At 46.2% G+C, this 16,078-nt stretch overlaps 1 protein-coding gene across 4 annotated transcripts in view; it reads right to left on the reverse strand.

Moving 5' to 3' along the window:
• The window catches only part of usp54b (ubiquitin specific peptidase 54b), a 53,975-nt gene extending 38,000 nt beyond the window's left edge, over nucleotides 1-15,975 (reverse strand). For 2 of the 4 annotated variants that reach the window (XR_011311551.1, XM_069713080.1), the window contains exons 1-3: nucleotides 15,836-15,975; nucleotides 6,498-7,115; nucleotides 222-314 (exon numbers count right to left, since the gene is read on the reverse strand). Coding sequence is in view for 3 of the 4 variants with exons in the window: in XM_069713080.1 (XP_069569181.1) it covers nucleotides 222-314; nucleotides 6,498-6,653 (249 nt within the window). In the remaining variant the exon portion in view is untranslated. Of the gene's footprint in view, nucleotides 1-221; nucleotides 315-4,896; nucleotides 5,082-6,497; nucleotides 7,116-15,727; nucleotides 15,748-15,835 lie in introns of those variants that run through there. The other 2 variants (XM_069713081.1, XM_069713082.1) reach the window with 2 other exon arrangements.
• Between the last annotated feature and the right edge of the window lie 103 nt (nucleotides 15,976-16,078).

The following is a 16,078-nucleotide window of genomic DNA, read 5'->3' on the forward strand; positions in this document are numbered from 1 at the left end:
AAAATAAAGGAAACGTTGATGAGTGTGAAGGACATAAAAAAAAAAAATTTAAAAAAAAATTAAAATCAGAAGAAGAGAGGCAGAGAAGTACCGCCGCCCACAGAAAGTCAAGTAAAACACAATGTCGCTGTGCAGGGAGACACACTAGAAAAACACGAGCAGTGCTTGAGGTTTACAGTGAGAAGCCATTAGAGGGCGAAGCGAGAGTGTTTTTTTTTTACCTTTAAAGCACAGAAGATACACGAGTCCTCCATGCACTTGTGAGTGGTCAGCTGTCGAAAGCTTCTGCGGAAGATGTCGAGATGCCACAGAACCTGGGAGACAAAACACATCGTGGTTTATTCACTGGAACAGATTATTACCCTTCATGTCTTCCAGTACTTCCTCCACTTTGTTCACTCTCCGGACTTTCGTCATTTTATATTCTTATACGCTATAATCCTATCATCACGTGGTTCACGGAGAACAGAGACACTCCCGGCTCTACTTGGTTTAACTGGATTTAATAATTGTTTCTCTTTAGTTTGCTTGCGTGTTTCACATGATGCAGGGGTTACTTAATGAGCTCCAGCTTGAGTTATAACTTTAGATTTGTTGATTTCTAATGATGATCTGGAAGATTTTCATTTAAATATATGTTTTGAGTTGCTCCAGATTTGAAAGGAAAGTCACGGCCAGGTGCCAGGAGCGGGGATCACAACACAAGACAAGCACAAACCATTTTGTTTCAGTTTAACAGAAATAATGCTGCAGCACTGGTGTCTAAACTACTGTAAACTACAATAAGAGATGACTTGGTTGATGTTTTGACTCAGATTTATGTGACAAACATGACTCTCAGTCCGGTTCCTTGTAGCTTTAAAACTCACTGAATCATCTGACTTCCTGTAATGTGAAATGGTTGCAGAGAATCAACACCCAAGTCTGCAGCTCGCTGTGGCTTTCAGCCATTTCCAGCTAATTGTTTTTCCCAACAGCTCCCACTGAGTGTGCTTTCTTTACTTCTTGTGTTTCCAGCAATAAAAGCGAGTCGGAGGCATGGTGGGACAGATGGACAGGAAACTACCATCACAGGGCTCACAGAAACTAAACTGAACACATGAACGCCAGTAGAGAAGTGAGGTAAACCCCGTCTTCCTCTTCTCTCCCTCTCCCTCGTGCATGATTAAAGGAAAGAGCTCTTAGTGCATTAATTCAGCGTGCTGAAAGATAATATTGACACAACGGTGTCCCGCAGGGTTCTACCGAGATCTGAAGGCCGCATGCACGGGGCCGCAAACACACTTACAGTGTGTACGGTTGGAGGTCCCCGTGCACCCACAAGACACCAAACCAGCAACCTGAAGTCTGCAGTGTGTGTGTGTGTGTGTGTGTGTGTGTGTGTGTGTGTGTGTGTGTGTGTGTGTGTGTGTGTGTGTGTGTGTGTGTGTGTGTGTGTGTGTGTGTGTTAAGGAGAGAGTGATAAGTGGAGGAAAGAGGGGGCAGTGGATGACAGACTGCATGCTGACGCCACTGTATGCCTTCTATCTTTCCCCCCCTCTCTCCGTAGTTTATTTGGTCGTGATGAATCGGCTCCCTGCACAGCACTGCAGCAGCCACAAGGAGGGCACGCCGTCTCCATGCCCATCTCTCTTTATCAGCACCTATCTGTCCATACAGCTCTCTTTTTTTTTTTTTGTTCTTTTATTTATATTTTTTTTTTTTACTCCTGTCGAAAAAATTGATTAAAAGTGCCCTGATGTGTGTGCTTCACGTGTGTGTGTGTGTGTGTGTGTGTGTGTGTGTGTGTGTGTGTGTGTGTGTGTGTGTGTGTGTGTGTGTGTGTGTGTGTGTGTGTGTGTGTGTGTGTGTGTGTGAGTCATGAAGCGGTAGGTTCGGGACTGACGAGGGAGGGGCCATTTATCGGGGAGTCCCCCTGTGTTGGGCCGTAGCTGGTATTAAAATGCAACCGGACACCATGTTGCAATGGTGTGTTACGATGGTAGTTGATCTACTACGACGATGATTGTTGTTGTGCTTCATTTCTGTCAAGTTTTGTCAAGTTGCACTTGGGACTTTATTGGACAGATTTAAAGGTGTTGTTGTTACTGACTGACTGTTAAAAGTCTGTTATTTCCCTTTTGATTTACGGCTTTAATTAGGCTCACTCTGGCGTGGTTGATGGGGACGAGGAGATTTCTTTTTTTTCTTGTTCTCAAATTCTCCAAATTGTTTTTTTTTTAGAACCGCAGGTTGTTCGTGTTGGTTGTACCGTTGTGGAGCTGTTATGGACTGAATTTGGGAATATTTCGTTTTTTCCAGTGGACATTTAAAAAAAAAAAATAGACGACAGGGCTTAAAAAGTTAAGTCCTCCTCAGAGTTAGTGCAGATTCTCTCGTAGATATATATGTGTAAAACCTTAAAAATAATTTCAAACAATACATCTACATTAAGTCAAAACTACACACGAGGATATACATGAGTTTGATTTAAAATGAACAAATTAAAATAAGTAAAATTAGGTAAGTAAATGATAAATCCTGCAGCCAAAGACTTGCGTAATAATACACTGTATTTATTAGGGCCCAAGCACCGATGGTGCGAAAGCCCTTTTGTAATTCAAGGATTTATTCTTCCCTATTATTATTTTTCTCGTTATTTGTGTTTGCTCACCTTTTTGGCGGCTTTAACATACTCAAAAACTCATGAAACTTGGAACATGCCTCAGTCGTGGCGAAAATTGACGTATTGTAGTGGTTTCGCGAGTGGGCGTGGCCAAATGGCTCGCTATAGTGTATAGTACATAGATCGACTTGAAATTTTGTCAGTGCACTATCGACATGTTTGGGATTACAAATTATCAAAAGAATGCGTTTTCGTCGAACGGTGTGCCCGTGGCGTGGCGGCCATTTTGAGCGTCTCGCCGTGAAACTACAAGTTGCTGCACCGTGCGAGGGACCGCATATCACCGCTTGCAGTTTTGATTAATGTTTCTATAAGCGTGTCTGTGTGTCATGATGGCTGTCTGACTGAGTTGTGTTCTTGTGTGTTGAATACATGTAATTCTATCGTTGTCACTGTTTCCAGTACATCTGCTGACTCGTGTAAATACGAATTCAAAAACATTCAAACCAGCCCCCATTAGTATGAGAGTTAGTCAATGAGGAAGTCTTTATGATCCGACCACCTCTGCACCACCTGCCTCGCACTGCTGGTAGCGGCTGTGCTGGCTCATTTCTGCCCTCCGTGTCCTCCCAGCTCCTCCTGTTCTAGTCTCCTATTACCACATGTGGTAACGTCATCTCTTCTCCCGTTCATTTCGTTTATCACAGGACGCTGTTATTGCAACAGCCAGGTGTTAACTTCTCTGCACTTCTGTCAGCGAATCGGTGTCCACAGCAGACCTTTTTAAAGTGTTGTGGCAGGAAATGCACGTGGTAACCAATTGAAACGTCTCCTCACGCGTCCCAGAACAGGGTGCCAGTGAACCCGCAGGCATGAGACCAGGATCCCGTTTTTTTATTTTTTTATTCCCGATGAATAAAACCACAAAATGAAAACGTGAATCCACACAGATTAAATGAGCTTTTAATAACAGAGCGCCACCGAAAACACTGGATGTTAACGATGGTAAGATTTAAATTTAAAATTAGCTTTCAAGTGCCAAAAATGTGAGCAGAAATAAAGTAGATATTGCTTCCCTGCCGCTGCATCACACACACCTATATAAATACACACACACACACATGCTGCTGCCTGATGAGTGAACCCATGTGTGGTATTTAATTTTGTACCTGTGTTGACACATTGAAAAGTTGCTGAGCATTAACACACACACACACACACACACACACACACACACACACACACACACACTTCACCTCACAGCACCTTAAATTCACACAGAACCAAGGCTGCTGCTGCTGCTGCTGCAGCATACAGACATACAGCAGCTCCACTGCAGCAGCGGGGGGTTAACTTCGTTGCTGAAGGGGCCCACGGGGGCAGGAGAGAGTATTTCGCTTACTATCGATGCACGAGCAGCAGAGCACCGTACAGTAAACAGAGCAGAACCGTCCTGCTGGTGCTGAATAGATTAGTTGACAATCATGATGATGAAAAAGTTGATCCGTAAAGAACAAAAAAAACACAAAAAAAACATAATATTTGTTGTTTTCAGTTGGTCAAAATGAAAGATTCACTGCTTTTCTTGGTTTTATATCAATGTTAATGGAATATCTTTGGATTTTTTTTCCCCGGACAAAACTACATTTTTAAGTTGTCTGCACGGACTCTGAAAAATGTGATGGCTGTTTTTTTTTTTTTTTACTATTTAGCATGTTGGACTGGTAAATTTTTACATTATACCACAAAAAACAAAATAGTTTATTAAAAAATCATGTTTAGTAGCAGCTTAAGTGCTAATGGAGCAAGTCTGTACTAAGTCTGAACTTTTATACGTTATAGCTCATCTTTAGTTCCAACACACATAATACAAGCAAATATGTGCACATGAACACGCACACGCACACGCACACACACACACACACACACACACACACACACACACACACACACACACACACACACACACACACACAGGAATGGACTGCCAAAAGCAGCTCAATTCTTTAACACTGCCTCCATTTATCCTCACTCATCTGTCTTGCTAAGCATCCTCTCTCCTCTCAGTGTTTGAGTGTGTGCATGTGTGTGTGTGTGTGTGTGTGTGTGTGTGTGTGTGTGTGTGTGTGTGTGAAGTGGCCCACTTCTCTCGTCGCTGAAGCTGCTTTGCATGCCTTTGTTGAGGCGGCTTCTTCATCATTTCATAAATAAACTTCATGTCCTTCACTTTGTCTCTTCATCTGTCTTTGTTACAAAAAAAAAAAAAACTCGTTTTCTTTCTTTCCTCTTACCTTACTGGACTCTTTCGTTCCTCTCTTTCTCCCAGCAGAATCCCCTTCGGGCTTCTCCTCGCTCTTCTCATACTGTATACTCCTCATCCCTCTTTCTTCTCTTTTCCTCCTTCAGTAACTTTTCCTCTTCGCATCTATCCTCTCTGCTCTCTCCGACTCTCCCTAAGCTTCTGCCCCATCGCCCCCCCCATTCCTCTTCAGCTTACGCTCCCTTCTTCTCCTTTCTCTCTCTCTCTCTATTTCAAGCCAGTAGTTAAGATGTGTGTGCGTGCACGTGCGCGCGCGTGTGTGTATGTGTATGTCTGTGTGTGTGTGTGTGTGTGTGTGTAGGTAGGTATATTTGTGCCAGCTGGAAATCTTGGGAGGAGGAACGAGTGTCTTTGTGTGTGCTTCTTTATATATATATGTGTGTGTGTGTGTGTGTGTGTGTGTGTGTGTGTGTGTGTGTGTGTGTGTGTGTGTGTGTGTGTGTGAAGAGAGAGAGAGAGAGAGAGAGGATGCAGCAGTAGCAGCGCAGTGTGAGCATCTCCACACACGGACTGGATGTCCACGCTGAGGCCAGACAGGCTGCAGTGCCAAAACCCACCGAAACACGCAAACACCCATTAATATGGCGCTAATCTCATCCCTGTCACGCTTTAATAGCAATTTACTGCAGTGTGTGTGTGTGTGTGTGTGTGTGTGTGTGTGTGTGTGTGTGTGTGTGTGTGTGTGTGTGTGTGTGTGTGTGTGTGTGTGTGTGTGTGTGGTGAATGTGTGTGTTTGCATTGTACGTTTGCTGCAAATCACTAGAATATCAACAATAGACATCTGAAGCTTTTATATAAGTTGCTATTTTTTAGCAATCATGTACACATTTCCAAATTCTACATTATGAAGACAAAATGACAACTTTAACATTTTCTATGTGTGCAAGTGCTATGAAGATGCAGCTTTAGTCTTTAATGATATTTTTCAAACACAATTTTTTTGAATAATACCGCTCTGAAATGATTCGAGCACGTTTCGCATTTCTGCCTGTAACAGCCTGTGTTTTATGTTAGTTTAGGTAGATATCAGTTTATAGAACATGAAAACAAGACTATATACAAGATATAAGCATGAAAAACAAACAAACTTTTTCGTTTTACACAGTCTAATGTTTCAGGACAGAAAATCAAATGAAGTCCTCTGATGTAATATATGTATGACTGAAGACTCGCACACAGCAGAAACCTGCTTTCTCTTCTCGTGATGCGCTGCCGGGTCTGAACTGCACTCCGGCACTTTTTGACCTAGACCTGGTCCTCAGTGAGTGGAGACGAAGTCTGCACTCATTACACTGTCCCAGGGTGTCCGCTAAACGCTGCAGGTTTCCCTTTTTTAGTAAACAAAACTGCTGGTCAGAATTTGTCGCCCGTTGTCTACTGTTTCCAAAAAATGAGTTTGGTTAAACGCGCCCGGCGACAAATACTTTACCCGAGCGGGCGGCTTGAGATTGGTGGCTAACTCGGACAGTAACGACCGCAATAAGTTCCCTAAAAATCTGCATGAAAAAACATGTCGGCCTCCTAATACGTGGTGACTGACTCTTGTGTGGGAGTGTGTTTGTCCCGACTGACCTGCAGAGCGCTGTTGAGGAAGCAGCTGTTTTGTCCCGGCTCGTTGCTCAGGCCTTTGCTGGGTGCGATAGAGGTCATGGTTCTCGGGGTCACCAGCCCCTGCACCCCGCCTACCGCTCCGCCACCCGACGCAAAGTAGTTCCTCTTCCACGACATCACTACCCGGACGCCCCTGTTTCCACGGCGAGGCCAGGAAGGGGCGGGGCAGCAGAACAAGCGACGGCCTCTATGTCACTCCCATGAGAGAGAAAGAGGGTGAATGAGAGAAAAGCAGACGAGGAGGAGCAGGAGGAAGAGGACGGAGGATGAGGAGGGCGGCAGCGGCGGCGGCGGCCGTGGATCGAGACGCGGTGTGTCTTGGAGGGGGATTTGGCCCCCATACAACCCGCCCCCTCTCCAGCCGCGTTTTTACTTTAAAATCTGTCCACTTGCAGGAGCCAGCGGTTGGCTTTTTGTTTGTCTGTTTTTAGCTCCGTGGATTTAGCGGTTTGTATTTGAAGACATGAGAGCGTTTCCAAAGCGTCCTTTGGCAGATTATGTCAGATAAAAGTGGATTAGACAGCACTGCTGCTCCCATGTGGGGACTCCTTCGATGCTTTCGTCTCCTCTTTCATGCGCCTGCAAGACACAAAGACCAACCTGTTAGGACTCCGCACACAATCCAGCGAGCAGCAAAAAGGTTTCTGCCAATAGGTGCAACAGCGGTGCTAAACACGAATCAAACAGGGCACATGCAAAGAGTGTTTTTAAGCTGTTAACTGTGCGGCCTAATATATTGTACACGAAGAGTTCTATTAGTGGTATAAACATTGTTAGCGATACAGTTAAAAACTGCGACAGGACTGATGATGATATGCTGAAGACTGGAAGGTGAGTTTAGCTCCGTAGTGTTAGCTGGCGCCGCGTGCAAATAACCCGAGCCTAAAAACTTGGACTTTCAAATGTCAAATATTTCAAATATACACAGACTTTAAGTACCAACGGTTTAAGCACACCAACACTGTCACTGTTTTAACTGTCGGGGAACCAAGCGGCAACCAACCAACCGCGATGTCACTCGTTTATTTGTCAACTGCCCTCAAATTTGCCATTTTAGCCGTCACCATCTTTAGGGGCCCTCGGTGGTATTACACTTCTGTATTGGTTTCACTTTTCAGACCCCGGAGACTACGTCTACGTTTATATACAGCCTACGGTCGTGGCACCGTTATGGCACCTTATTATTAGCCGGTGGTTGTTGTTTGGTTGTGCAGATGATTTGCTGCCACCTAGTGGCCTAGAATAAATCGCCGCAAATGAAATGTTTCCTCTTAGTGGCTGTTGTCCCCTGAATTGTGTAAATCATCACATGAACACAACAATGTCAGTGAGGGTAACATTGCAACAGTGATATGACACAGGAAACGCTTGAGAAATCTGTTATGTCATTTCATAATCGGTACTTAGGGACATTATGGAGAGCTTTTGCTGGTTCAAGCATCACCATGCACAGCCTTCTGACCGCGTGCGTGACATGATAAAAAAACAGAAAAAAAAAAAAAAAAAAAAGGGCCAGTCTGTGTGTGTTTGTCACCCTACAATATGTGTGCGTGGGTGTGTGTACATGAAGTTGCATAACACCACAGGGCAGTAGCGAACAGATCCGCAGTGCCCCCTCCACCCTGCCTCCCTCTCCTTCCTCACCCTATAGCTTCCCCACTTTTGGCAAAGCTCCCTCGCCTGATTGCCGGGTTGCGTTACCGCCACAGCACCCCCCCCACCCCACCCCTCTCTTCGTTGGCGAAGGGCCAGAGGGCGCAGGGGATGCTGCGGCGAGCAGGTGAGCAGCGTGGGTTGTCGCTATGGTGATGGCCACATTGGGATGGGTGGTGAGGTGGGGTGGGGCGGGACGGGACGGGACGGGACGGGGTGGGGGTGGGTGGGGGTGTGCAGCATCGTGACAAGGATGTGAAATGCATCAGTGCGAATTTGGAAAGAAACATTATGCAACTGTTCGGAGGCAACATTGCGATGTCAGTTCATCCACTTGTCACACGCTTCTCCTGCACGCTGACAAACTACCACACTTCCATCTATCCGTCATATATACGTTCATCTGTTAAACAACTCCAAATTGCCAGAGGATTTATAAAAGGATTTGGCTGGCATGCCCCTTTGTGCCATTTTTCCTCCACAGCACAGCATCCTGAGCTTCTGTCTCAGCATACAGTGTGTGTATGTGCGTGTGTGTGTGTGTGTGTGTGAGTGTGTGAGTGTGTGTCTGTGTCTCCCGCTGAGCCTGTGTGGAGTGTGTGATCACACATCCTCTCTCTGACTGCACCCTACAGCCACACACAACCGAAATCACTCTGGCAAGCCCTCGCACAAGCGCTGTTTATGTGGACTGTGTGTGTGTGTGTGTGTGTGTGTGTGTGTGTGCGTGTGCGTGTGTGTGTGTCCCCACATCTTCGGCTAGTTACCATGGAAATAGGCCAAGCAGCAGGCACGCGGGGGAAAAGCCGAACCATGTGATTTTGCAGAGAGACACACTGTGCTGCACTGGTTGAGAAAGCACACACACACACACACACACACACACACACACACACACACACACACACACACACACACACACACACACACACACAGGCCTGGCGAGTGATGATGATGTGTATTGATGGTGGAGACTTCCTGGAAGCCAGAGTGAGTCAAGGCACAAGTCAATCAAATTCCCTGACCCTGCACTGGCAGCCATAAGGAAACCAGGACCTGTGGATGCAACCCAGACAGAAAGCACACATGTGTGATGTTGAGGTGAGGACACTGGTCATCCAGACTGTGTGTGTGTGTGTGTGTGTGTGTGTGTGTGTGTGTGTGTGTGTGTGTGTGTGTGTGTGTGTGTGTGTGTGTGTGTGTGTGTGTGTGTGTGTGTGTGTGTGTGTCCTCATCTTGTATCCCCAGCTTCGCTTTGAGCTCAAGGCAGTTCTCAAAAAGTGAACTCTCAACTTCTTCAGCGACCACAATAAATTTTAAGACATCCATCTCTAATATTCCTGCCGCAATGCTGATTCCATAATTAAGGGGAAGTGATTTTTGTTTGAGCATATTTCGTTACAAACATTGTCCTGGTTATACTGGATAGTCCACAGACCTCAGTGTCAACAGCTTCTATTGGATCTGCTTTTGACTGCATGTAACTAAATGTCACTTTTCCAATTTGTGAACACGACAAATAAAATTCAGTTTCTGGAGGAAGTATCGCTAGAATTTTTTTTTCATACTAACACCGGTTTTCAGAGTCTTTAGTTTCAACCGGAGTGTGTAACCCATGTTGTTTTCTGTAGCTACACTTAATTGATGTTTCCTTAACACCTCATAATCCCGTTATCGCAAGACGATACAATTTACTGATGTCCCCTAAACGCCTCACGTGCTAACAGTAGATGCCAGCTTGCTGTCTAAACACAGAGAAGCCTCCACGTACCGGATCACACACAACTCAGACACATAGGTGGGGAAAAAAATTGGACTGAAAAGAGTAAAACAAGGCGTTTTAATGTAAGATTTGCAGGAGTTGTGCATTTTGAAATGATAATGTGTCAGAGTGGATGTTGCCTCGGTAACGACTGCCAAGGCAATTTTCATTACTTGTTGGTACCTAACCATTCGCTGAGTGCCATAACAGCATTGAAGTTTGGTACCCAGCCCGATCCAAGACCAGACATCTATGATGCAGATACAAAATATGTGCAGTATGTGATGTGAAATGTTGAATTTGTCTCTAAAACTACTAAAGGAAACATATTTAGTTTCACACTCTGATGCGTTAATGACCAGAAGTTGGGGGGAGGGAAGGTTTCATTTTGAGTAAGGGGGGGGGGGTGCTTGGATGTTAAAATGGCGTTTTTCAGTCGGTATGAGTGGATGTGTGTATCCGTGTGACAGGAGATGATTACGTTTGGATCGATAGAAACCAGCGAGGACACAGCTGGGAGCATTGAGGACAGACAGCTGGTTTTGTTGCTTCCACTGCTGCAAATACGATTCATATTTTTTTAACCCTACGGTGTTTTCTGTAATCGTTGTCCTGCCAAACGATGTTTCTTCCCTTTCCTCTGCCTCACTCTTCCTCTCGCATTATTTCCCCCTCCGCCTTTCCCCCGTCGAACCCTCAGCTTTCCTCTTCTGTCTTCTCTCCGTCTTTCTCGTCTCTACTTTTCTTGAGCCCACGAAGTGACATGCTGGGGGATTTGCAGTTTGCGGTTTATTTAAGGACAGAATCTGAAGGATGGCTCGATGCCTGTTTGATCCCTCGCGCACTGCGATGCCTCCTCTTTGATCCACATCGCTGCGATTAATATTAACACTGCCAAAAAACATCCGTCTGTCATTCTGAGGCTCCATCAAATCAGCACTCGACAATGACGCCACATATGACAAAAGGGATCAAGCATTCTTTCCATTTTTCCTCTCCTAATCTCCGTCTCATTATGCTCCCCGTTTTGTTTATCGATTTATCTCACGACCTCTGTTGGGGTCCCGAGCCCCGAGGTAGGAAACACTGATCTAATGGAAAGTATGTGCGCATCAGAAGGTGACAGCCGTGTGACATTGTTCCATATCTGGACATTAAGATACCACTATTACAGCCACTCTTCTGGTTTCAGGCTGCCCAGATTTTGGAACCGGGCTGCAGGGATTTGCTCCCATTTAGCCACGAGAGCATTAGTGATGTCGGCAACTGTTTGGCCGACAAAGGCTGGCTCACAGCCATCTCAAACGGGACAGGATGGGGTCGGGGTTGTGGGCAGGCCAGTTCGGTTCTTCCGCACCAAAACTGAAGAAACTATTTATCTAAATTTGTCTGCGTGAAGCGGCTTATTGTCGTGTTGCAATAATAGAGTGTCTCCCATCTGTTGCCACAAAGTTGGAAAAACACGACTGTTACCAAATAACTCGATATTGTTACAATATTGTTGAGATAACTATTGCTGCTTTTCTATAAACAATCATCAGCAATAAGAATAACGAGTGGTAAGTGGGGAAAAGCAAATAATACGTCAGCCGCAACAGTTCAGAAAATGACATCCCTTTACTGTAATACAGCTTTTAAAACCAGGATAAGACGACACTTATCACATTAGTCTCTAGTCTCATATCACCACATTGATATATTGCTCGGGCCGAACTGTAATACCTTCATGCATTGACACGACAGCCTCACCACAAGGTCAGAGTCACAAAGCACACAAACACCACGACACTGGGGCAGGAAGAAGCCAACGGAGGCTTTGCTCATAAAGAATAGGCGTTATTAACAAAGTCCAGGCAGGTGAACACAACACTGAGGGAAGACAGGGTCCAAACAGAACTCTGGAAAACCGTTGACCGAGGCTCTGAGCGACAAGAAGTTGTGATCCAGGAGGTAGTCGGGGCAGAGTGGGAGTCGATCCACTGAGAGGGGCTGATTGCTGATTGGCTGTAGGGGAGGCAGGTTGGAGAACCGTGACAGTCAGGAGCTACGGGATCAGATGGAGTCGTTCAAATTTTAAGCTAACAATATGAGAAATCCTTAAAACACTTTTGTAATGCAACGGGCTCTGGACAAACTCTTTGTGTGATACGTTTGAAAACTCCAGGAACATTTGATAAAAAAAAAAAATGGGCCGTGAGGTGAAACTGCTCTGGCCAACTGCTGCTTCCAAGGACCAGATTGAACTTTCAAGCTGTTTTAGCATTTAATATTCCCTTCAACGTCACCACCATGCAACAAAAACGCACAAAGTGAAGAAACGCGTGTTCGTCTAACATCTAGACTTCACACATTTCTTTGTTTTCATCTTCAGACCCTCGATGTTCAAAGTTATCGACAGTAATTCGGACGATCAGCATCTTGCCCACTTCTCATTAGTCTAATTTCCCCGTAATCTTCCTGTTTTATGATCCTGTTTCTTCCCTTCAGCTCTGAGCAATGAATTTCCACAATTTGGATGAAAATAAAATGCTGTTAATGGCACCATTTTGGAATCTAAATCTACTGCCTCTGTCTGTATCTCCCTCTCCCTCTTCCCTCTCCCTCTCCCTCTCTCTGCTGTGGGTCAGTGTGGCTGGGTGACAGTGACACCGGTGTCAAGCAAGCCGAACAAAGAGCTGATACTGTCCCCGAGGACAATAGCCCGTCTCTCACGGCGGTCTCCCTCCCTCTCAGGCAAACATAACTATATTTATACATCCCTGTAAGACAAAGACGCCGTGATCTTTCAGACTTTCTCCTCTGGCCGGCGCTTCTTCTTCTCCTCCTCTCCCTCCCATTCACTTCATCCCGTCTCTCACTTTCTTCCACTGACCTCTATTTTCCATTCACTCTCTCCACTTCTCGCCCCATTCATCTCTGTCTCCTTCCTCTTTCAGGCGCCGAAAAACGTCACATGCATGTGCTTCACATATACACAGTGGTTTCCCTGGAACTGGGTTATGTGCAACTTCAAATAGCCGTGGTTGACAATAGGGAGAGCCCAGAGTTCATCCTCCCCTTCATGCCTCTCTGTCTCCCCCCTGTTTTTCCACTTCGGATGGAAAGCCTAAGTCACACTACTACGTATCTGAACATACAGTAGGCCCACGTGCAGCTGCATGCGTGAAGATATTACCGCGATTGTTTTGGGATTTTTTTTTTTTTTTTGGTTTGGTTTGCGAGCTTCAAGGTCATTTTCCCCGCTTAGACTCTGTAACATTAAAGTGTACATGTGAGAACATACACGTTATACCATGCACACGCACACACACACACACACACACACACACACACATGCACGCTGTAACCTAGATGCAACCCATTACTACCGTGGCAGCCAATCCTATTAGTAGAAAATATAAAAAGGGGTGAATGTTTCCTTAATATTTAGGCTATTACATAACCATCCTTATTTACGATGCATGCTGGGAATCATGTGAGGTTTTTTACAGTTTGGGTCAGAGTACAGAGTGAGAGGAGAGGAGGAGAAACAGGGTTAGGGGGTGAGATGGGGAGAGATAAGGGAAGGAAAGATGAGAAGAGAAGGGGACAGGAGAGGAGAGGAGAACAGAGGGAAGATAAGGGATGATACAAGAGAAGAGGGGGAAAGAATTAGTGGGAACATTCGACTAAATAAACAACCGTGTGTCCAAGGGAATTTATTAGGGATTAGGGAAAGGACCTGAAAGAGCACGGCAGTAGATGGTAAAGGTCACATCATGAGATATACAGCATGAGCGCGCCTTTTCTTTCCCCTCCTCCGTCTTCCTCGTCCATATAATCTGCTCTCCCTCATACCTCCACCATCTTCTAATCCCATGCATGTGGACCCAACCCCAACCAGTCAGGCAGAAACACTTACTAAAATGTCAACAATGTATAAACGCCCCGGGAGACACGAGTCGTGTTCAGTCACAGACAACCAACACGTGTCTGGAAAGAAAACACTCAAGAGGATTTAAACCAATTAGGGAATTTAAGTGAATTTAACAGCTTTATCTTCTAAATTGTTTCACGCACACGACTGTTTGGCCGCAATTATGGATTCTGGAGGTATTATTCTCAACAGATAACTATGAAACTCACAGAAAACAACAACACAATCTTAATACGGAGCCAAGACCAAAAGTTAAATCCTGAGCGTGGAGACCTTCCGCCTCGGCTCTGAGGATGTTCGGGTCACGTGTCGAGTTGCCGCCGTTGCGCCGCGCGACATCGCATAAACCGCCCTGATTGGTCTGAGTATTTAAATAATGCCAGCGGAGGGAAGCCAGGCCTTTTTCTGGCTGTGTGTTCAACTGGCTATCAGGACGGACTCAAGTATCAAAGTTATCTTTCAGTGCATCCCTGTTATCAAAGGTTGTGTGGCTGAAGGGGCCTCGTCAGTGTTTACAGAGAGATTTCATACTGAATAAAGAGCAACAACTTTGACTGAAGGAACACCAGCTTCCTTTTCCTTTCCTCCTCTCCTCTCCTCTCCTCTCCTCTCCTCTCCTCTCCTCTCCTCTCCTCTCCTCTCCTCTCCTCTCCTCTCCTCTCCTCTCCTCGCTAAAACAGTGGCCATAAGCAGACACACACACACACACACACACACACACAGTAATACAAACACCATATGTTTTCATAGAGTGGAGACTACAACAAAGTCTGTTGCCTTCCAGGGAGTTTTTCATCTCCAAAAACTCAAACTGATGAGCGGTCCAACTTTAAAATGTCAAGGCGACATTTCAGCTCAGCGTGGAGGGTGAAGGTGTGCTGCTGCGTGCCGAGTGTGTCCTTGCGTGTGCACGTGTGGTTTGTATTCCTCATGTTGTGGGGAGGGCATCCCGGTCAGCCAGGCATATTTTATCCCCCATGAAATGATCTCTTTTTTTTTTGTCCCTGCGAGGTTAAGCGTTTATTTCACAGGTTAAGACCTGGCTTTGGTTTGGGTAAAGGTCAAAGGTTAGAACGAGCCCGCAGGAGTCACAGGTCAAAGCAATGTCCTCGTGAAAAGTCCAAACAAACGTGGGTGTTCCTGCTTAATGATGTCGACTATAGGGGTAAAAAAAAATAAATAAAAAAAAATTGAGGGCTCTTTCCCTTTTTTTTTTTTGTGGTGAGTATTCACGCGTGTGCCCGCGAGGCACGCAGCAGAAGGCTGTGTCACCGTCTCTATAATGTGACGGTGCTGTAGGCTGGCGGTGATGCGGGCCAAAGTCATCAATCACGCGGATCGAAACCGTAACATTAAATCACTAGAGGGCCCCCCGGGAGCGATGACAGCGGAGCGTGAATCCGCCTCGGTAAAAAAAAAGGCTGCGGTCTCTCGGTCATCCATCAACAAGTCCGCGCGCAGTCTACCAAACACTGGCAAAGCAAAAACACGCAGGAGCCACGCGCGCAGTAGTGGCATGTACCTGAGTGGCGCGGATGGGACGGCCTGAACAATAACACCTGTAACTGTTACGCACTCGGGGGAAGGAGACCTGCGGCTGTGACTACCGTACAAGCGCGAGGGGAATCGCCGACCCCAAGATCACCTCATGAAATAATATAACGGACACGAGACAGAGGGAGCTCCGTCCTGCCGCTGCTGCTGATGACAGAACTGATTATGATGATGATGGAGAAGAAAAAGACAGGCATCCTCAGAGACTGTCACGAGAGCACATCTGGAGAGGATCACATCTGGCCGACACGTTGCCCCCCATAATCGCACACACACACACACACACATAAAGAGACACACACTTACTCTGTCCGGTGCGGTCACATGCGAGTCCTCCCCCCCTCCCTCCCTCCCCCCGGTGTTTCTAGCTGTGATGGAGCCCGTGCAGTGCGCAGTGTGCAGGTTTTCACTCACCCCGGCTGCTGTCGCCGCCAGTCTCCGTCCGATCGCGTGTCCTACCGTGTGATTTAACGGGAGAGAGGGCGAGCCGTGGGCGCATCCAGCCCCCACCAGCGCCATCCAGCGCTGCGGTCGCGGCACGCCGCTCTCGCGATATCCCGTGCCATCTCCTCCAAGCTCTCCGCTCGAGTTGTGTGACGTAGCGGGTTTTTTTGTTTTTTGTTTTTTTTATCGCGCCGCTTGTCCGGCCCGATGCCG

Source organism: Brachyistius frenatus, unplaced genomic scaffold (genome assembly GCF_029030835.1).
Source record: "Brachyistius frenatus isolate BFR_SWC_R1_liver_20210118 unplaced genomic scaffold, ASM2903083v1 Contig_115, whole genome shotgun sequence".
NCBI classification, from domain to species: domain Eukaryota; kingdom Metazoa; phylum Chordata; class Actinopteri; family Embiotocidae; genus Brachyistius; species Brachyistius frenatus.